Genomic DNA, 22,475 nt, shown 5'->3' with positions numbered 1-22,475 from the left:
GGCACTTCACAACCACAACATATATCTAGATAGAGAGGATTCTTGTGAACTCAGCTAGATTGAGAGGAGGTGGTGGTTTTGTAGGAGACAGACTTTTCATTTTGGAGATGCTGAACTTCTACTCTTTGTATGGTTGGTATGTCACAAAGACTAATTTACTTTAAAATGTGTTATATAGACAGAGAGAGAGAGAGAGATGGGGAGAGAGACAGAGGCAGAGTGTAAACCAGACAAATGTGGAAAATTTAATGAGCCATTTAAATGGGGGTGATAGTTATATATGTTTTTGATTGCAGTATTGTTTCTACTTTTTATATTCAAAAAACTTTTCATTCAGAGGTCCTGAGGGTGAAGGTTTGTGCCAACTTAACTGGGTCGGGATTCTCAGTTGTTTGGCAGCTTAGATGTAATCATTCCCTGTGAGCAGCCAATCAACTGAAAGGAAGCTTCCTTGGGGGTGTGGCCTGCTGCCAATCTATTGGACACCCCAGCAACACTTCCTTCTATTTCTCTTAGTTGTGGATTCCGTGTTGGGCTCATCATCCAGCCTCCAGTCCTTTGGACTTGAGCCAGTTGTTCATTGTGTCACCTGCTGATCCTGCTAGCTGTCAGCAGCCAGCCGGCTGACTTGCCTGACCTGCCTGACCTGCCTGCCTCTCACCTGACCTGCCTCTCACCTGACCTGCCTGACCTGCCTGACCTGCCTGCCTCTCACCTGACCTGCCAATCTTGGTCCATCAGCCCTGCAGTCACAGGAGTCAGAAGCCTGCAGCCTGACATCAGATCCATGGACTTGGGACTGTCCACCTCTACAAATCTGTGAGCCATGCCTTGATGTGATCCCCTCTCTCTGTCTACAGAGATAAGCTTCATTGGTTTTGCTTCTCTAGAGAAGCCAGCCGGAGACAGGTAACAGAGCAGTTTGATGGTTCTCAGGGATGAGAAGGGCAAGGGAGACTAGATTCCTGGCTAGAAGGTAGATGTGTGTTAACTTGGGTGAATGGGAAGATAATATACAGTAAGAGTTCTTATTGGGAAGTGCTGTTGAGTGGGGTTCCAAGTCATAGAGACTCGGTTTGAACCAATCTTGAGGTTCAAACTGATCTTTCAGTCCATTGCTTATCCTGCAGCACCACACTGGACTTCATACAATAAGACGGAGGTCAAAAAACGATGGCTACAGCAGAAGACATAGGAAGGCGTGTAAGAGTTAAAGGCAATAGAGGCAAATATTGTCATATACACAGTCCTGCAATAATGCTTATCTGTGTCTAGATACGGACTCCTGGTGTGGCACTGTAGGATCACCACTGGACTGTGAACCACAAGGTCAGCACTTCAAACCCACCAGCTACTCCTCGGAAACCCTAAACAAGGTCCCTATGAGTAGGAACCAAATCAATGGAATTTAACAACATCGTGTCTAGACACACTGGCCGAGTGGGTGTGAGAAGGAGAGTGGGAGCATACATGCCCATGAGCAGGTATAGTTTTGACAGACAGCATCACTGGACATGTATTTACTTTGGCTACAAATATACCCATGAATGTGGTGAAGCATTCAAGGGGCAAAGTTTTTAAAACTTCTTAGACACAATCAGTCACCTTGAGGGAATGAGTCACAGGGCTGGGGGCTCAAAACCATAGTCTCAGGGGACACCAAGGTTAATAGAAAAAAAACCCATGAAAGATAATAAAAGTTAAAAACATTTGTTCCGCCAAAGTTACTCATTCATTATGCATATTCAAATTCATCTGAGCTACCATGAATTCTAGCCCCCAAATACGTAAAATGTCCTCTGTCACCAGTAAGAAGAGAACATAGAGTTCAATATAGAATGGATTAAAAAAAAAAATCAGAAGAAACATGGCAGAAAGGGACACAGAACTGATCAATAAACAGATGTAAGACCCAGCCAATGAACAAGGAACCATATTACAACACCATTTTACATCCCTCAAAATGACAGCGTTTAAAAATGTGGTGGGTGTTTACAGAGCAGCCAGACACCTATGCACAGCTGGTGGATGTAACCTCTGGAACCCCCACCTGGAAAGCCCAGGTCGGGGGGCTATGCACATGCATATCCAGAAACTCAGTAAGTACACTGTGGGAGCTGGAACCTGAGGCAGTTTCCCAACCTCTAAGTTGGGCCCTTGTTGCCTGATACAAGTCCTGGCGTTGGTTCTGGCTCATAACAACAGAAGGCCCATCAGAGGAAACACTGCCCAGTCCTGTGCCATCCTCACAGGGGCAGTTATGTTGGGCTCATTGTTACTGCCACTGTGCCAGGCTATCTCCTTGGGGGTCTTCCTCGTTTTTTGCTGACCCTCCACTTTACCAAGCGAGATATCCTTCTCCGGGGACTGGTTCCCGCTGACAACAAGTCTAAAGTACGAGTGACCACGCTATCTTGGTTTCTAAGGAGCACTCTGGCTATACTTCGTCCAACACGGATTTGTTTGTTCTTCGGACAGTCCGTGGTATATTGATTATTCTTCTCCAAAACCACACTTCAAATGCTTTCATTTTACTCTAGGGCTCCTTATTCATGGTCTAATTTTCACATGCATATGAAGTAATTGAAAACATCATGACTTGGTTCAGATGCCCCTTAGCCCTCAAACGGACATCTTTGCTCCTGAGCACATTATAGAGGTCTTGTGTAGCAGGTTTGCCCAATGCAATACATCATTTGATTTCTTGACGGCTGCTTCCATGAGTGTTAATAGTGGATCCAAGCAAAAATGAAGTCTTTGACAACTTCAGTCTTTTCTCTACTTATCATGATGTTGTTTATTGGTCCAGTGGTGAGGATTTTCATTTTCTTTACATTGAGGTGCAATCCACATTGAATGCTGTGGTGGTGTGCCTTGGAGTCAATTCTGACTCATAGTGACCATGTACAGGGTTTCTGAGACGAAATCTTCACGGGAGCAGAAAGCCTTATCTTTCTCCCACGAAACAGTTGGTAGTTTTGAACTGCTGACCTTGAGGTGAGCAGCCCGATTCGTAACCACTACGCTGTCATTTTTTATTTCATCAGTAAGTATTTTAAATCCTCTTTCTTTCCAGCAAGCAAGGTTCTGTCATCTGCACGTCTCAGGTTGTTAATGAGTCTTCCTCCAGCCCTGATGGAGGAATCATTTTGAATTATTTTCTCAACCTACAGATTGAATAAACATGGTAAAAGGATACAACCCTGGTACACACCTTTCCTGATTGAAAAACATTCAGTTTCCCCTTACTCTGACTGACTGCCTCTTGGTCTATGTGCAGTTTCTCAGGAGTACAATAAAGCGCAGCTTTCAGCCACGAGCCAGCTGACGTCAACAGTGCTATCCCTTTTCCCATGTTCTCCGTGTGAATTTCTGGTAGCTCCCCGTGGATGTACTCCTCCAATTGGTGTTTAATTTTGCCATCAGCAAAATTTTACTTGCACGTTATGTTAATGATACCATTAGGTGATTTCCACATTCGAATGAGTCACATTTCTTCGGAATGGGCACAGATACGGCTCAAGAAATGTGGAAGATTTCTTGGCACAGATGAGGGAACATGTCCAGTACTGCATCAGTTTGTTGAATCATTTCGATTTGTTTTCCATCATTTCCTGGAGCCTTGGTTTCTGCCACTGCCTTCCGTGTGCTTGGACTTCCTCCTTCAATACCATTAGTTCTTGATTATTTGCTGCCCCCTGAAATGGTTTTTGGTACAATGATTCGAAATATTCCTTCCAATTTCTTTTGATACTTCTTTTGTCGTTCAATATTTCGCCCACAGAATCCTAGAATCCTTCAGTTTTGCAGCCTAACTTGAACTTTCTCTTCAGTGTTTTCAGCTTGAGAAATACTGAGCGTGCCCTTCCCTTTTGGTTTTCTAACTGCAGATCTTTGCACAGTTTGTTATAATACTTGACTTTGTCTTCTCGAGCTACTCATTGAAATTCTCTGTTCAGTTCTTTTACTTCATCATTTCTTTAACGATGAAGAACAAGTTTCAGAGTCTCTCCTGACATCCAATTTGGTCTTTTTCTTGTCTTTTTAATAACCTTTTGCTTTCTTTGTGTATAATGTTCTTTTTTTTTTTTTCTCCATTTATCTTTTTTTTTGTTTAATTTTTTTTGTGAATTATGTGATAGTTTACATGGGAGAACATTAGTTTTACATTCATCCTGTCATATATCATTTGATTGCTATGCTTACAATCCCCTCCATGCATCATCAACAAACCAAAGGGTATACCCTGCAAGCCTGTCCCTCGGTCGTCAGCACACAGCCCCTCTCCCTCTCTGTGTCTAAAGTCTGCAATTGCTCCATCTCTCCACGTCATCGTCTCCACCTCCATCTCAGGCATCGCTGCTTCTCTGGGTAGGGTCCCCCTCTCCGCTCTTCTCCCCATGTATGATGTTCTTGATGTCATCACACGACTTCTCTGGTCTTCGGTCATTACTGTCTAATGCATCAAATCTGTCCTTGAGATAGTCTCTAAATTAAGGTGAGATATACGCAAGGTTCAAGGTCATATTTTGGCTCTCGTGGACTTATTTTCATTTTCTTCAGCTCCAGCCTGGACATGCGTGTGAGCATTTGATGGCCAGTGATGATGAAGTACATGAACCCTTCAGCCAACTTATTCACAGAACCCTGGTAGGGTAGTGGCTTCCAAGCTGGGGTGCTCACTGAAACATCAGCAGTGTGAATCTAACAATTGCTTTCGGATCCTGTCATGGTTTACAGCCCTGGAAACCTTATACTAAAGTCACTCGCTCATCTCTACCAGGACATTTGGCCAACTGACCGGAAGAGATCCATATTTATGTCTATTACAAAGAGAGGTGACCCAAAGGAATGGAAAAATCACCGGACATTATCATTAATATCACACGCAAGTAAAATTTTGTTAACGATAATTCAAAATTGGCTACAGTAATATATTGACAGGGAAGTGCCAGACAGTCAAGCCAGATTCAGACATGGGTGTGGAACTAGGGATATCATTGCTGATGTCGAATGGATTTTGGTTGAAAACAGAGAGTACCAAAAAGATGTTTACTTCTGCTTTATTGAATCTGCAAAGAGAGACTTTCTATTGTGTGGATCCTGACAAGCTGTGGATAATATTGTGAGGAACAGGGATTCCAAAACACTTACTTGTGCTCATGAGGACCCAGAGGCAGTCATTTGAACAGAATGGTTTAAAATTAGGAAAGGTGTGTGCCAGAGTTGGGTTCTTTCACCATACTTATTCAGTCTGCATGCTGAACACATAATTTCAGTAGCTGGTTTATATGAAGAAGAGCATGGCATCAGGATTGGAGGAAGACTCATTAACAACCTGAGATATGCAGATGATAGAACCCTGCTTTCTGAAAGCGAAGAGGACTTGAAATAGTTACTGATGAAGATCCAAGACCACAAGCTTCAGTATGGGTTGCACGTCAGTGTAAAGAAAACAAAAATCCTCATCACTGGATCAATAAATAACCTCACGATAAATGGGGAAAAGATTGAAGTTATCAAAGACTGCATTTTTCTTGGATCCACCATCAACACTCATGGAAGCAGCAGTCAAGAAATCAAACAACGTATTACATTAGGCAAATCTGCTGCACGAGACCTTTTTAAAGTGTTGAAGAGCAAAGATGTCAGTTTGATGCCTAAGGTACGCCTGACCCAAGCCCAAGCCATGGTATTTTCAGTAGCCTTTTATGCATGTGAAAGTTGGACAATGAATAAGAAAGATGATAGAAAAAAATGATGCATTGTACTACGTACCACACACTGCTAGAAAACAAATCTGTGTTGGAAGAAGTACAAGCAAAACCCTCCTTAGAAGCCAAGTTGGACAGACTTCATTTCTCAGACTTCTTACATATTATCAGGAGGGACCAGTCCTTGGAGAACCTTTTAGCTTGGTAAAGCAGAGGGTCAGTGAAAGAGAGGAAGACCCCCAGTGAGATGGATTGCCACAGTGGCAGCAGCAATGGACACAAGTGTAACAGCGATTGTGAGGTTGGCCCAGGAGCAGGCAGTGTTTCGTTCTGTTGTGCACAGGGTCACTATGAGTCAGAACCAACTCAACGGCACCAAACAACAACAGTAAAATGCCAAGCATATTGACCCTGAAGTGTTCCATTTCATTTTTGATGACTTCCTGTTTTCCTGGATTCATACTGTATACATTCTAAGATGGGCCCATAACTCTTGTCATTAGCCATTTTTGAGTTGCTGTCACATCATGGGTGTGATTACATTGTATTGCATCTCATCATGGAGGTGGTTCCTACATCTTAATTCCTAAACCACTGAGGATCCTGGCCCAGCCAAGTTGATCCAAAACCTTAATGATCCAAGGGTGATACTAGTTACTGCTAGAGATTCAGATTCTCGGGGGGACAAAACCATCCAGCCTTTGGCCAGTGAATGCCTTTTTCTTTTTTTAATTTCTCCCAATCTGCAGAGAAGCATAGAGACCGTTTGCTTTCACCTGGGAGCCCTGTAGTATTGTCTTGCTTCCGGATGACATTAATGGTCTGGCGCTTGGCCATCTGCAGTCCACAGAGATCTTGACATTTCCCACCCTCAGGATATTGTGCTGATGGGATGTGGAGAGAGGACAAGTCATGTTGTTAAACACCACAGATGGCAGGCAGAGTGTGGGGAAAGAAACCCTAGGAAAATGTAAGGTCGTGCTTTCTCCATGAAGTTCATCTCCACGGTGCTGAACTGCAGTAAATGATTCTAGATGGCTCTTCTCGCCAGAATTTGGAGCTTCCACCAAATGACTGGGTGGGGTTATGCAAACAAGGTGCTTGTGTGGCATAGCGCTCTTGTGGGGGTGGGCTATGCAAATAAGGTGCGTGGAACCCTTGTGAGGGAATTGATCAGTTTTGCCATCTCACTAAGCTTAAAATGAGTCATCCTAGAGGCAAATGGGGGCAACCTTACTCCCATTAAGAAGAACAGCAGCTGGGGACTTTAGACACAGGGAGAGGGGCTGTGTGCTGATGACCGGGGGTGGGATGTGCAGGCTTGTAATGTAAACTATCACATAATTCACAATAAAACATTGGAAAAGAAAGAAGAGCGACAAGTGGAGCACATCCTTAGGACCCATGGTCCCAACGCTGAGAACCTGCTAGACCAAGGAGGCTGAGAGAGCGTAACACTGGAGAGAGAAAGAGATATGGCGAGAAGCAACTTCAGGAAAATGGTCAAAGCTGCGGTGTCAGAACCAGGAGAGAGTGTGAGCTTCCTGCCTTGTAGAGCAAGGACCTGAGCGCCTGTGGACAGGACACTTCCTGGTGGAATGGGGTGCCTCCGTGCATTTATTGGGGGAGCTAGAGCTTTTGTAGCATCTGCCTGAGCAGGACAAGGGCTGAGAGACTTGGGGGGCCTCAGGACCCAGAGACCAAGGGTCAGACAGAGACCTGACCGTGGATGTACTAAGAAGGACCGTGTCCTGACCCTTTCTTTTCATTTTTAGAAAAATGTTTTATTGTGAATTATGTGATAGTTTACATGGGAGAACATTAGCTTTACATTCATCCTATCATAAATCGTTTTATTGCCATGGTTACAATCCCCTCCATGCATCATCACCCAACCAAAGCCTGCCCCTCATAGCCATGTATCATCAACCTCGTAGTCATATGTCATCAGCCAGCCACAAGCCTACCCCCAGTTGGTCAGCACACAGACCCTCTCCCTCTCTGGGTCTAGAGTCCCCAGCTGCTCCATCTCCACGTTATCGTCTCTGCCTCCATCTCTGGCGTCACTGCTTCTCTGGGTCGGGTCCCACAGCAGCCCTTTCTGGTTCTGAATTGTACCCTGTGACCTGCCCTAATGTGGCATCTCCTAACCGTGAGTCTGTCCACGAGCTCGGTGTGGCCATTGCGGTGAGAACACAGCAGAGTAAAGTGCCTTGGGAGGGACAGCTGGTGTCACCTCCACCTTATAGGACTCAGTCTTGGCCAGTTGATATTGAAAATGATTCTCCATTCCCCTTGTGAAGTTAGAGGAGGTCAGATGGCCCCATCCCACCATTTGTACCATAGACTTGGACACACCACCTGCCTTAACTCTCTACTGCAGCTTCACAGAGTTACTACAAGCAGTGGCTTTGGCGACCAGAAATGTCTTCTTTCAGAGTTTAGGAGGCTGGGAGCCAGAAGTCAGCATGGCAGCTCCTGGAGACAGCTTGCTCTCTCTGTCGGCATTAGGGAAGATCCTTGTCTCCTTTCAGCATCTGCAGGGCCAGCGTTCCTTGGAGATCTTCATATGTCTTGGTAGTGGTCTCTCTCTTGGTTTAAGAGTTCCTCAGTACTGAGACTCCAAGTCCCCTTACACTGGATCTGGGCTGAGATGGGAATAAGGGCATTGCATCCTACCTTTAATCCTCTTACTGGCTCATCACGTCACATCATTTCATTACAGCACTGCTAAACCATCGAGCAAAGGACTAAGGTGCGCCTGACCCAAGCCATGGTATTTTCAATAGCCTCACATACATGTGAAATTTGGACATGAATAAGGAAGAATAGATGCATTTGAGTTGTGGTGTTGGAGAAGAATATTAAAGGTACCATAGGCTACCAGAAGAAGAAACAAATGTGAGTTGGAAGAAGTACAACCACAGTGTTCTTTAGAAGCCAGGATAGCCAGACGTTTAGTCTCTCGTACTTCGGACCTATTATCAGGAGGGACCAGTCCCTGGAGAAGGACATCATGCTTGGTAAAGTGGAGGGTTGGGGAAAGAGGAAGACCCCCAATGAGAGGGACTACACAGTGTGAGCAGCAATGGACTCAAGCATAGTGGCAGTTGTGAGATGGTGCAGGACTGGGCGGTGTTTCGTTCTGGTGTGCAGGGGGTCACTAAGGGTCAGAACTGACTCAGCATCACCTAGCAACAACAAATCACTGAGAATCATGGCCCAGACAAGTTGGCATAAATTTTGGGAGGACACAGTTCAATCCATGACATCATCTCCAGGGCAAAGGACAAGTATCCTGGATTATCTACTACTAAGAGAAAGGCTGAGACCTGGAGTGGGGCAACCTTTGGTAGCTAACCCCAATGTTGGATGCACAGGTTCACCCAGAAGTGTTTCAGAAGATCTGCTTCCGAAACATCAGCCACCAGAGTCCTCATGGTTCTACTGACCCCACTGAGTCGCGTGAGTCGAGATCAACTCAACAGCAACTTGTAAGGAAGAGCTACAAAACCCTTCAGAAGAAATGGACCACATCTGAGGGTCTACCTGTATCCCAGAGGCCAAATAGGTTGCCAGCTTTCAGCAGGACCCAGACCAAGAGAAGGGGCTCCTGGTGGCTTGGGCTTCCCTTTGAGAGGTCAAGCCATTTGCCCAGGGATCAAAGGTTACAGCAGTGTCCTGGCTGATGGGAGAATCACAATGCCGTCCGAGTCATGGAGCAACCACACGCTCTTTAACAAGAACTTCATCTCCATTTGGGATGCCAGCCTTGGCTTCTCTTATGTGCCCGAAACTGCTTGGCATGGACTGTGTGTCAGCTGGTCTCCTGGACCATGAAGCTGGGTTGGCCCAAGAGCACTCCATCATCAAGTGAAGTGGTTTAACTGGGCTTTTGTGAGGTCCTTGTGACCCTGTGTCAACAAAAGCAGAGTATACCATGGATTACCAAAAGAAGGAGCAATGCTGTTGGAAGAAGTACAGCCACAATGTTCCAAGGACGCAAAGACGATGAGACTGTGTCTCAGGTACTTTAGATATAGTGTCAGGAAGGGCCAGTCCCTGGACGACATCATGCTTGGTAAAGTAGGGGGTCAGTAGAAAAGAGAAAGAGCACCCTCTTCCCAATGAGATGGATTGGCACGTGGTCTCAACAGTTGACTCAAACAACAATTATGAAGATGGCAGTGGAGTGGGCAGTGTTTTGGTCCATTGTATGTGGGCAGGCCTGGCCACATTTCCTTCTGTTTTATTGCGTGAGTCATAGTTCACTATGAGTCTAAGTGGACTCAATGGTACCTAAGCAACAATGCTCATGTGTAGCACACAAGCCGCGTCTTCTCCATCACCCAGAACTTACACATGATGGAGCCATGGAAGTTACACATGGTCTTCCCTTTGTGGAGACACTACAGTGGGTTGTCCAGTGCCCATTGTGAACCACAGTATGGCCTCTCACTCCATGGAGACCAGCCTGCTACCTACAGAAGTTGGAAGAGCCTTCCTGTCCCCTCTTCCCCATCAGCTCCATGGGATGCCGGCCTCGGCTGGACTAATTTGGTGTTCCACCCAGAACTTTGGATTTTGAAGAAATAAAAACACTCAGGGACAGTTGTTGTTGTTGTTAGGTGCCAACTCAGCAACACAAACGTCCAACAGAAGGAAGAACTACGCTGTCTTGAAACACCTTCACAACTGTTGTTGTTTGAGCCCATTTTTGTAGCCACTGTGGCAATCCATCCATCAGTGGTGGGTTAAATGCCTCATGGTTGGCAGAATTTCTAAAATAGATGCCTCCAAAGAGCCCACCTTAATCCCTGGGACTCCCATGGTTATGCCATGCTACCTGGCACAGTGGCTGTAAGATAGCAAGATCGTCTGGGTACATGGGTTCTAATCCTAGACATTCTTAAAAGCAGAGCGCTTCCTCTTCCCCTGACTGGCAGCAGGAAAGACTGGAGGAACTGGCCATGTTGCTGGTTTGAAGGTGGAGGGGGTCCTGGTGAGAAGGAATGTGAGTTTTTTAGGAACAGAGTGGCCCCAGCTGACAGCACAAAACCTGAAACCTCAGCCCTACACACCTGTAGGGAAGACAGGTTGTATTAGAGCCCCATCAAATACGGGTTGGAATCCTAACCCTTAACGCCTGCGGAAGTCAGACCCTCACCCTTGAGGTGTCAGCTGTAGAAGGGGTTGAGCCCTGCCACTTTGCCCCTCAGTTTAGTGACAATATTTGTGTCCTTCTTAGGTTTCTGTCTACAGTTTCCAGCTTCTATAGGTCTTACTCTATGTATAAGGAGTTCTGGTAGCGTAGTGGTTATGAGTCGGGCTGCCAACTTCAAGGTCAGCAGTTCGAAACTACCAGCCCTTCCACAAAAGAAAGATGAGGCTTTCTGCTCCTGTAAAGATTTACAGCTTCGGAAACCCTGTACAGGATCGCTATGAGTCAGAACTGACCACGGCACATCACCACCATCATCACTGTGTAGGAATACAAACACAGCCAGAATCCTCCCTAGAAGTGAGGCTGACGAGACTCTGTGTTACATACTTTGTACATGTTATCAGAAGAGGCCAGTCCCTGGAGAAGGACATCATGTTTGGTAAAGTGGAGGGACAGCGAAAAAGAGGAAGACCCCCAGTGAGATGGACTGACGCTGGCTCTAACACAGCAGCGATTACGAGGACAGCGCAGAACCGGGCCGTGGTAGGGTCGGTTGTACAAGGGGTCGCTATGAGTCGGAAATGGCTCGATGACACCTCACAACAACAGCAGTGTATGAGGAGGACCGTTGGTACAGAGACAAGCTAGTGGGCCCAGGAGGAAGGTCTTGGGAGACAATGGAGGTGGACGTAGCTACAAGCCCAGGAGCTCCCAGGCCTGGTGGGGGCGACAGAAGTGAAAGAGACACATAAGGGACCACCCCCAAGAGCCACCCACCGAATCCGAACTTCCAGTTTCCTGAAGGGTAAGGAAATAAATGTGGGAGCTGAAGTCCGCTTTGTGGTGTTTCTGAGCTAGCTGAGATACCCAAGACTCAGTGCACCCAGATGTGGATGTACCCTAGCACCTCCAGAGAGCTGACTTCTGACCTACAGAGCTAAGTCTGCAGTGGAGACAGTGAGTGTGCTGCGCATCCTAGGACCCCTGTCTTGGGGGATGTGTATCCTAAGACCCTGGTCTTGGGATGCACGTCCTAGGACATTGGTCTTGGCACTGCGCATCCTAGGACCCTGGTCTTGGGGGGTGACATGTGGGCCAGGCTTTCCCGAGTCTGACTTGGGCTGTTTTCTGCAGACTGGCTTGCTTTCTTCGTCCTCATTTCCCCCGTGGATTCTGTGAATGGCTCTTTGTTAGGTGCCAGTGATTTCTGACTGAGAGCGACCCCATAGGACAGTGTCGAAGGCCCCACAGGGTTTCCAAGGCTGTCCTCTTTACAAGAGCAGAGGCCACATCCTTCCCCCACGGAGAAGCTGGTGGCTTTGGCTTAGCCACTGAGTGATTCATCACTGGATTTAACCACAACGGGTCACAAAGTAGAAGGAAGACATGCCACATTGGGAATCCTGGCCTGGCCAAGTTGACACATTTTGTTGTTAAATGCTGTTGAGTGGGTTCTGACTCATAGCAACCCTATGTAGGGCTTCTGAGGAGTGGTTGGTGGGTTTGAACCAGTTAGCAGTTCAGGGCTTATCTTACAGCACCACACCAGGAGCCCGACACTTATTTTGGGGGTTGGACACAATTCAGTCCACAACATATGGGTAACTCGGTGCTAGGTAAACCATCCGGGGTGCTCAGCTGTGTTTGGTTCAGGTATGTTGTTAGATGCCTTTAAGATGGTTCTGATTCATAGAGACCCCATGTGGTAGCAGCCACCATGCCAATCCGCCTCATTGGGGGTCTTCCTCTTGTTCTCTGACCCTCCACTTTTCCAAGCATGATCCTTCTCCAGGGACTGGTCCCTCCTGATCACATGTGTGACATACCTGAGACCAAGTCCTGCCATCCTCACTTGTTTGACCCCTTATCTTTCTAAAAAGACCCTTTTAGGTGGTTAGGTCTTCTCCCTTCCCCATCCCAGCATAGATGTGGAGGAACATGGCTCCTTAGCCTCACCTTAGGAGTCCGGTGTGGGCAGGTGGGGGGCAGGTCAGATGTAGAGACACAGCCTCAGCAGTGTTGGCACAGCCCCGAGCCATGTGCACCCCGTCTTCGGCCCAGAAGGTCTTCAAGAGCCTGCGTTTCATAGCGGGACTGGAGCACTGGGTCACCGTGGAGGTATCTGGAATCACTGAGCTCCCGGGACCGTCTGCCAGAGGCTCTGTGAAGCACAGGGGAGCACGTGGCTATTCCAGTGGTTGAGGAACTCAGCAAGAGGCCCCAGGAGGGAGGGGGCTCCACTTGGCCAGAGGAGGGATGTTCTGAGGTATCAGATTCCAGCTCCGACCGTGGGTTACTCGAGAGAGAGGCGGGGATCAGTGATCAGGTAGGGGACACCTGCTGATGGCAAGTGACAAAGTTTATTAAAAAGTTCCAAGCTTATATAGGGCAAATCTGCCAAGTCATTGTGGTTTTGGCTAGCGCACAAGTTTCCTTTTCCCCGAAACGGCTCAGGTAAATTCACCTGTAAGTTTCTAGTGCTGACATAACTGTTGCTAGGCAAGTTTGGTTTCAAGGTAGTCGTGAGCCTTGGAAGGCTCTGGCTTCCTACACTGAGGACCTTGGGGGCAGGAGGGGCCTGTTGGTGACTGGCCTAAGTCCTCCCAGCCTCCCTCTGTGTGCTCAGCCCTAGTGTGTACCCAAGATCAGAGATCCTGGGCTGCTCTCTGGGGTCCCTCAAAGTGCTCTATGTGTTGATAGAGGGGACAAGGAATGGGATCAAGCAGAGAGGGGTCCGGGGTCCCTGGTGGCACAGTGACTAAAGCATTTTGTTGCTAAGTGAAAAGTCAGCAGTTGGAGTCCCCATAGCCTTGGAAGCCCTATAGGGTAGTTCTCTGCCCTACACAGCTGCCATGATGGGGCTGAGGTGGGTTTGCATGCAGTCCGTGGTAGGGAGGACATGCCTGTCTGTGACTGCCCGCTGTCCTGACCACCTGTCCCTCAGAGTCACCACCTGGCTGGCAGAGTGAAGAAGGGGCATCACTGGGTGGAAAGGGGAGGATGATATCTGGCAGCTGATAGCCTGAGTGCCCCCTCACCTCCTCCAGGGCAGACCTCGGCAGTGTGGCAGGCCGTACCTACCGTGACGTCAGGGTGTACGTCCCCTTCCGGTCCAAGCTGCGGCCGGAGTGGATGGCGGCCCAGAGGAGGGAGCTGAGCAACATGCTGTATACCTGGGGGCCGCAGCAGGGGTGAGCAGCCTGCATCAGCACCCAGCAGTGAGGCTCACCATGCCCCTGGGAGCCCACCCACCAGGCCACCTCCTTCTGCCTGCCTTTCTGTACCATGAGGATGAGGCTGAGGCCAACCAGGATGGCTGCGATGCCCAGATGTGTCCTCAAGAAGTTCCTCACGCCCTGGAGACAGTCCTGGGAAGAGGGGATGCTGCTGGGCTGATGGGAAGATGGGGGGTAGGGGTAGGGGAGATGGGACAGTCCCAGGAACCCACCCAGAGTTCAGGGCAAAGGCATTACTAACTGGTGCAGAGCTGTAGGGTAAGCCCTGGACAGTTAACTGCAAGTTCGGTGGTTCAAACCCACCAGCCACTCTTTGGAAACCCTATACAGGCTCACTGAGTTGGAACCAACTGGATAGCACTTCACAAGTGCCCTGGGGTTACTAGTGAGCCACATCTCTGCTTCCTGGGCAGGATGGTCCAATGACCACCCAGGGTCAGCACGCAGTATCCCTGGGCAGGAGGGGACCAGTAAACCGACTGCTGGTGGACGGGCCAGCCACAGGGGTCCTGGGCCTCCCTGGTGTCCACACAGCAGTGTCTCTGACCCATGCCAGAGTGGACTTTGGTTTCAAGGAGGCCATAGGCCTGTGGGGACAGGATGGGAAAGAACTCCAGCCCCATGTGATCCTGGGGCCAGACACACCTGAAGTCCAGGCACCGCCTCTGCCCATCTCTAGGGCAGCCCAGTATGGAAGGACAACCCCGTTCCATCCGGGGGTAGCACCTTGCTGACCTTGCGTCCTGCCCGCCTGCTGTTGCTTAGAGATCAGGGGGTATGACTCCAGGACAGCCGGGGGAGGGGACACAGCCCATGGCGGCCAGCCGAGGGGGCAGCAGCTATCGGGGAGGGAGGGCCCAGCCCAGCGTCTCAGCATGTCAGAAACAAGGTCTTCTCTGCCTTTGTTCCTCTCTGAACCCCACCACCCTCTGCCCAGCCAACCCTTAACCTCCTGACTTCCTCCTTGAAATGCCCTTCTGGGGTCTTTCCAAGACAAGGGGGCGGGGGTGGCTCCAAGCCCACATCCCTCTGCCCCCCTCCCCCACACTCCTGCTCTGTGGAATGTGGGCGTGGTCACATCCTGTCTCCCTCCCTCCTGCTCCCTGAGCTTCTGGAAGCTTCCAAGGGGACTGCTATCAGAGACTTAACCCCAGCATGGTCTCTGGCCAGGCCTGGGGAGCCACCGCTGGGGTCCTATGAATGAGTGAGCCACAGTGAAGGGGCCCTGTCTTCAGGGTCAGGGAGTGACCCCAGCCCCGTCCTGCCTGGGACTCACACACAATAACCCCTCCTGACCACACTGGACCCTTCCTTGTGGGTGTAGAGGGGCATGGCCCAGGGTTTGGATGGAGCCCCAGGATGTCCAGCCACCCTGCTGTACTGGCTGTTGAACTGGCCAGGGTCCAGTCTCCTCCTCACCTCTCTCAGGGCCAGCTCCCCAGGACACAACCCTGCTTCCGCATCACCCGGCCCGCCAAACCGAGATGGCTTCCCACAGCACCGGAACTGCAAGGACATGGCACATGGGGCAGGATCAGTGGGTTAGAGCTAAATCCTGGGGCAGGGCACGGGGCATGGTGTGTGTGCAGCCTAACTATCATGTCCTCGTTGGACAGGTGGGGAAACAGGCCAAGAGGGAGAAAGGGCTCAGGGTGGGCTCTGGGGAGGCTCACTGCCCTGGCCCTGGGCAGGCTGGGGTCTGCTGGGCAGAGGTGGTGGCTCCTCCTCAGGCTTCCCAGGACCTCCCTTGTAGAAAGGGTACAGGGACGTAAGCCCCTCCTCCACCCATACAGGGAGGCGCTCACATAGTAAAAAGCAAAGCCCAATTTCTGTTGAACTATCCCGGTGTGCAGAGAGCTCTGCCCCACCGGGTTCTCCAGGCGGCGACCTTTCAGAAGCAGACTGCCAGACGTTTCTTCCCAGAGGCCCCTGGTGGGTCCGAACAGTGAACCTTTCAGTTGGTAGCTGGGTGCCCAACATCTGCTCACACACCCTGCTGACTGCCCAATGACCACTGGGTCCGCTGTCTTCCAGAGCCTGCTTCCTGGCTATGTAACCAGCACAGAGGCACACCCATCCCCCACCCCCCGCCACCCCAAGTGTTTCATCTGGGCAATCTTGGACTTATCTTGTTTTGAACTAGTGGTCCCCACCACCCCCAAGTTCACTTTGCACTGGGCTCTGAAAATTCTGTAGCCAGCCCTGCCTAGGGCCGAAGAAGGACGTGGACACTCTGTCCCATCCAGAAGGGGCCTCATGTGGCGCTCTAGGTCAGCACTGAACCACAAGGTTGGAAGTTACATCCAGCTCCTTGGAAACCCTATACAGGGTCCCTGTGAGTTGGAACCGACTTGGTAGCACTTAACAACACAGGTGACCTATACCTTGGGACCTGCTCAGCATCTGGCCCTGCAGTGTGGGTATCCATCCTTTGTCCATCCGCACGTGGACACGGAAGACTGACCGACCTCCCCTTCATTCCTCATCCCCTACTGTCTCTGCCCCGCCCCTCCGCCCCATCATGCTCACCGTGTCCTGGATGGCCATCAACTCCTGCCACCGGACACTGGACGGGCTCCGAACAGCCTGCTCATACACCAGGTCAAAGGTGTCCAGCACAACATCTTCCACCTGCTCAGGGAATGGCACAGGAGGCAGGCCCTGCCTGTCCACCATGGGGCCACCCTATGAACCCCAGCCCTGCGGCCCAGAGAGCCCTGCGTATGAGCCCCAGCCCCCAGCCCGTGGGACCCGGAGGGGCCAGCCCAGGAAAGCATGCTATTTTGGTCCGTGCCCCATCCCAGATGAGGAAGCAGAACTCAGCAAAGCCCCCCAGCCCCCAGCAGGGCCTGGGTTCCTAATGGACCCCCTCACACCTGTTTCCAGTAGGTTCTGGGGGGACCTGGCCAGGAATTGCTGTGAGAACTGAGGGTAGAGCAGGAGTCAGGGTCCCCAACCAGGGCTTGTACCTAAGATCTCATCTGCCTGGGCCTGGTGACCCCCCGGGCCATTGAATGGACAGTCTGCTATGACAGCCAGCAAAGTGGGCCTGGGGACGGGGTGAGCCATGAGGAGCTGTAGGTGGTCTTCAGGTGCCCCCACCTCACCCCACCCTGAGCTCCTGAGAGCCGGCTGGGACCTGAGCCTACAGGTAAATCTGGGAGCGAGGGGCCTGGGGCAGGGGAAAAGGTGCCTCCCCTGTGTACTTCATCTGAGCGTGAATTATTGAGGGTGCTGGTTGGCATCTGTGTCTGGGGACCAGGGGAGAAGCACCGTGACAAAGTGGCTCTTGGCTGAGGCAAGATGGTATTAATAGCCGGGCACTCGTGGTCTGGTCCCTGGTCACCAATGAGGCCCAAGCAGCCTGAGGGAAACCTTGGTACCCTTCCTCCCCAGTCTAGGGTCTGCCTTTGATGGAGGCTGCTCCAGTGATCTCTTCACGTGGCATTTCAGGCCCCTCTGTGTGGGTGCAGAGGGAAAGTGGGGTGAACAGGCATGGTGTGGCTCTAATCTCTGGACCCCAGGTTCCACCAGAACAAACTTGTGCTGTAGCCAAGGGGATCTCAAGGAATAGGGAACTCCAGGTTGAGCGTCTGGTTGCTCTGACTGGCCTCACAGCTGTTCTGAGGCACAGAACCAGAATCCAGCTCTGATGGTCAGCGCTGCCCCACAACCCCAGGACATAGGTGGACCCCCTTCTTCCACCCTCCCCTGCTACCTGGCACCACTGCCTCCCTAAGCTGGGGTTGGCTCAAAGGTCCCCTCTCATGGGACCACCAGCACCCTTGGCCAAGCTGGTCTCTCTCACCTGGGAGTAGGCCCTTTAACCTCCTCTGCAGATGAGGAAACAGGCCTGGGGAGGGCAGCTGATTATTCCAAGCCCCCCCCCCCATCTCCTGCAGGGAGGCTGAGCCCTGACTCCAAACATGTCCATGAACCTAGTATACACATGGACCACCCCCACTTCCTGTGCCCAGTGGACTGAGTGTCCACCAGCATCTGCCTCCCCTCTGGGGTCAAGTATGAGCCCCAAGTCCACTGGGAAGTGCAGACCAGGCCAGGACGACTATGGAGGGCTGGGAGGGGGCCAGAGGAGACCCACGTGGGGGTCAGGCTTGCCCACCCTGTCGTGAGAAGGCCCAGCTTGCATCTGTCCTGTGGCTCATGTGAGGCCCCCTCCTCTCCCAGCTGGGGAATCTTGGACTCAGACCTATAAACACAGAACCGGGAGGCTGGGCTGGATGTGGGTGGGGGAGCTGGACAGGCTAAACAAGGCCCCTGGCAGTTGTCTCAACCCGGGCCACCCACAAAATGACCAGACTTGAGTGGGTCAGAAGAGCCCTTGTGAACAGAACAGGCAACGTGAGGCTGGTCACCAACTTGACGCTTTGGGAGGGGATGGGAAGAAGGGGCAGCTGCTGGACCAAGGCCAAGGAGACTGGCTACTGCCGGCAGGGATTCCATCCTGGGTGGGGACGTCAGATAACTCCGGGGGATGGGGTGAAGTTTGAGCGATGCTCAGGCAGGTAAGGGCTGAGAGCACTGGGCACTGAGCTGGCCCCCCCGACCCCACCCCCGAAACCCCAGCACATCCTCCCCACACATCCTCCCCACACTTCCAGCAGGTCCTTCTGCTGGTCCCTCTCTGGCAGCCCTTCTTGAGTGAAAGCTCCCTGGTTTGGAGGGGCCCAGGCTAGCTGACAGGTTACATCTAGGGTTGGATGGACTTGGAGACAGAAGCAGGAAACTGCCCTAGCTGTTGTCACTGAATAAGCTCAAGTCCAATAGACCTTGTTCCTGGGCCACGGGAAACTGAGGCCCAGAGAGGGGAAGGGACAGGGGTTTGTGGAGTTAGGGGTCTCCTGTCTACCACCTCTGTATACCTTCATGGTGGCCCAGATGTTGTCCAGGTTGTCTGGGAGTGGGGATCTCACCTAGACCGTGTCCTCAAGACAGGTGGGGCCTGTCCAGGCATCTCAGGAGAGGTTGAGGATGGGCATGTTTACTGCTCTCCAGGGCCCCAAGTGAGCCTTCCAGAGGGGGCCCTGAGCTGACCCTCACCCCTGGCCATCTGGATCGCCACCCCCCAAGCTCAGAGCAGCCTGAGGGTCGGGAACAGTGACACACTGGGCCAGCTGGTCTCTCCTGACCCTTTGGCCACCTTTTTCCCCTGCCCAACGGGAAGGCCAACCTGGACTCCCAGTTTGGGCTCCTCAACCGCTCAGCGTGTTTCTCACAAAGGCTGGGTCCCTCAGACATGCCCGGCTGAGACCTCCCTCCCCCCACCCCCGAACGTCCTGGCAGGACACTCCCTCTCTGAGCACAGTTACCCTGACCTCTCGGGGCCACTGGGGTGTCCTCAGGGCGAAGCCAGCACTCAGGTAACTGTAGCTGAAATAATGCATGTGTGAAGGACCCACCTCCTGTGGGGATCGGGCCACATCACTCCAGTTACCACAGACATGGGAATTCCCAGGAAGGTGCCCGCAAGGACGTGTCCAGTGCTCCTAGTCACTCCCCATGGGCTACTGGGGGCCAGTGTGCAGGTCACTCCCTGGGCTGCTGGGGGCCAGTGTGCAGGCAGACAGTCCCAGGGTCAGCAGTATGAATGAGGCTGGTCCATTCTGGTCACTCTGTCCACTGTGTCTTCTCGCCCTGCAGTCCCCCTCCCCCTGCTGCATCTTGCTCAGTGTGTGGTAGGCCTGCTCAGAAAATGACCTGGACATTCTGCCCTCTCTGGAAGAAGGCTGAGCCTCCTCAATCCCCATCCACCACTTGCTCCCACTGCCCTCTCCCAGCAAGCTGGCTCCCAGAGGAGCAGACAGGCTGAGGGGTGAGCAAAGCAGATTCCCAGCTGAGGGTCTGGGGAAGCACGGACCCACCGCCCTGCCTACGGCCTCCTCCTTCCCCGGGGAGCTGTAGCCCCCAACCCAGAGAGCGCCCTGCCTGCCCACTCTTTGGTCTCTCTGTCCTTTTACCCCACTCCAGCCAGTGTGAGCCCCACAAGTGGACCTACCCCCACACCCTCATGCCGTCTCTCTTCTAGTAGTGGTGGGTGGTTCTGGACCCCCTGAACAGGGTGGGGTGCTCACCTGGGTGGGGTTTTGGAATCTCCAGAAAGCCACCTGCACCAGGACACAGAACACGAGCGAGAAGCACAGGAAACCCTGAGAGACAGGGAGGACAGGTCACCCCGGCCTCCGGGGTGCATATTGTGTCCCTGAAAGATCAGTTGAAGACCAAATCCCTGAGCGTGGTCTTGTCTGGGGAAGAGCATCTCTGGAGACATGACCAATTCAATACTGGGGGGTCAGTTGGGGCCAAATCCTTTCCAAGGGTGTCTTATAAAAGGGGAGGACAGATAGGGGGACAATAAGTAAGGATCCAATCAAGGAAGCCCAGAAATACCCAGGGCTGCAGAAGGCGAGTGGGATGGTACATGCTGTTTGCTATCAGCTGCTAAACTAAAGGTTGGCAGTTCAAACCCACTCAGTAGGGCCTGGAAAGAAAGACCACCCTTAAAATAGTTGTTAGATGCTGTGGCCTTGGTTGTCACGCACAGCAAACCCATGAACAACAGGACAAAGCAGCCCCCTGTCCTGCACTATCCTCACAACCTTTTTTACACTTGAACCCACTGCTGCTGCCACTGAGCCAATGAATCTTATTAGGGGTCTCCCTCTTTTTTGCTGACCCTCCACTTTACAAAGAATGATGTCCTTGTCAGAGACTGGCCCCTCCTGAAAGATGACAGCTAAGAAAACTGTGTGGGCAGGGCAGTTGTACTCTAAAACGGGGTGGGGGTGGGGGTTGCCGCCATGAGTTTGGAGTTGACCCAACAATGACCACCAACAACGGTCACAAAGTTAAAATGACAAGAAATGACAGAGACATGGCCCTGCTGACGCCCCACGTCCAGAACGGCCGGCTGTGGGGAGGCCCTCCAACCTTCGCCAGCACCTCCTGCCAGCCTGTTCTGCAAGGTCTCAGTAGTGTGGTGCTTGCCTCTGCCTCTGCCTTCCCCCTCTTCCTGCCTCCTCACCCCTCTTCCCACCTCAGGGGCATGTCTGGGGTGGCGCCACCCCGTTCAGTTAACTCTTGTGACCATCAAGTCGGTTCCGACCCATGATAATCTTATACTACAACAAATTACACAATCTGTCTACATGGAAACACGACGTTATCAGTAACTGAGTGAAAAGCGTCTTTTGCCTTTTCTTCACCTTTTCCTTTAATGACTACTTCATTCTCAAAAGGTTTGGGTATCGGTTCACAAACGGTACTTATGTTGTTAACTGAAAGACCAGATCATTTGACAGAATCGGGCAAGGAAATTCACAACTGCCCCTAATGGAAGGCGGGCCGACGGAACCACGTGATTAGAAGGGCCGTTGTAATTGGATGGCGACAGCTCTGAGCGGAGTGCATGACAAAGGACCAGAAAGTTATACAAGCCTAGAATTTCCGTTGTTGATACGTGTAAGCTGGGCTTAGAAAAAAATGCTTTGTTGTTACAACTAACTACAGGAAATGAAAACTTTCTGCTGAAACATCACAAAGTTTCATAGGCATTCATTTTGGTCCACACTCTGATATGTCACCTAGTGTGGGCTGTACTGCCATGACGTCACTGTCCCTCCTCCTCTCCTCCTCTTCATAATTCCTCCCCCTCCTTCCTCCCCTCCTCTTTCCTCTTGTCCCCTTGTTTTCTCCTTCCCTTCCCCCTCTTCCTCCTCCCCTCCCCCTCCTCCTTCCTCTTCTCCCTCCTCCCCCTCCTCTTTTCTCTGTCTTCTCCCTTCCTGGTTTCTCCTTCCTCCCCTACCTCCTCCCCCTCCTTTTTCCTCCTCTTCTCTCCCTCCTACTCCCCCTCCTCCTTGCTGGCCCCTAGCCACCTCCCCATCTGGAAACCATCACCCCACAAGGCCTCCCGGGCAGGAAGCCCCGGGGCCCTTCCCCCCTCTGCTCTGGGGTTAGTATCTCATTCCTCAGGAGAAAGAGCATCCCTCTTGGCTCCTCAGCAGAGAGGGTGCCGGCAGTGGAGGGGTCTCCGCCCACCCAGGCGCTACAGGGCAGAGCTACCTCGGGGCCAAGCTGCTGGCTTCTGCCTCCTTCTCAGAGCAAACAAATAAATAAATAAATTCAGAAATAACATGACCGGTATCCTCCACCGCAGCTGCCAGCTCTCTCATTTCCTGTGAGAGGCCTGCTGGGGGAGAAGGGTGGGGGCAGGAAGGGCAGGGGTGGGGTGCAGGCGCTAGTCATGTGGGGAAAGTCTTCCCCTGCCTCCAACCTCCTTCAAAAGTGTTCATGTGCACACACACACACACCTTGGAGACAGAAGCAGGAAACTGCCCTAGCTGT

General features: G+C 51.5%; 1 protein-coding gene across 1 annotated transcript in view; it reads right to left on the bottom strand.

Annotated features, from left to right (window-relative positions):
- Positions 1-22,475, bottom strand: part of TSPAN32 (tetraspanin 32) — a 40,028-nt gene that overhangs the window by 12,099 nt on the left and 5,454 nt on the right. Inside the window, exons 4-10 of the mRNA XM_006861029.1 lie at positions 20,207-20,281; positions 16,644-16,745; positions 15,534-15,620; positions 14,163-14,246; positions 13,960-14,051; positions 13,832-13,860; positions 12,835-13,039 (exon numbers count right to left, since the gene is read on the bottom strand). Of these exons, the coding sequence (XP_006861091.1) occupies positions 12,835-13,039; positions 13,832-13,860; positions 13,960-14,051; positions 14,163-14,246; positions 15,534-15,620; positions 16,644-16,745; positions 20,207-20,281 (674 nt within the window). The remainder of the gene's footprint in view (positions 1-12,834; positions 13,040-13,831; positions 13,861-13,959; positions 14,052-14,162; positions 14,247-15,533; positions 15,621-16,643; positions 16,746-20,206; positions 20,282-22,475) is intronic.

The sequence above is a fragment of the Chrysochloris asiatica genome, unplaced genomic scaffold, assembly GCF_000296735.1.
Source record: "Chrysochloris asiatica unplaced genomic scaffold, ChrAsi1.0 scaffold00040, whole genome shotgun sequence".
NCBI classification, from domain to species: domain Eukaryota; kingdom Metazoa; phylum Chordata; class Mammalia; order Afrosoricida; family Chrysochloridae; genus Chrysochloris; species Chrysochloris asiatica.
This window is presented reverse-complemented; position numbering and strand designations above follow the sequence as displayed.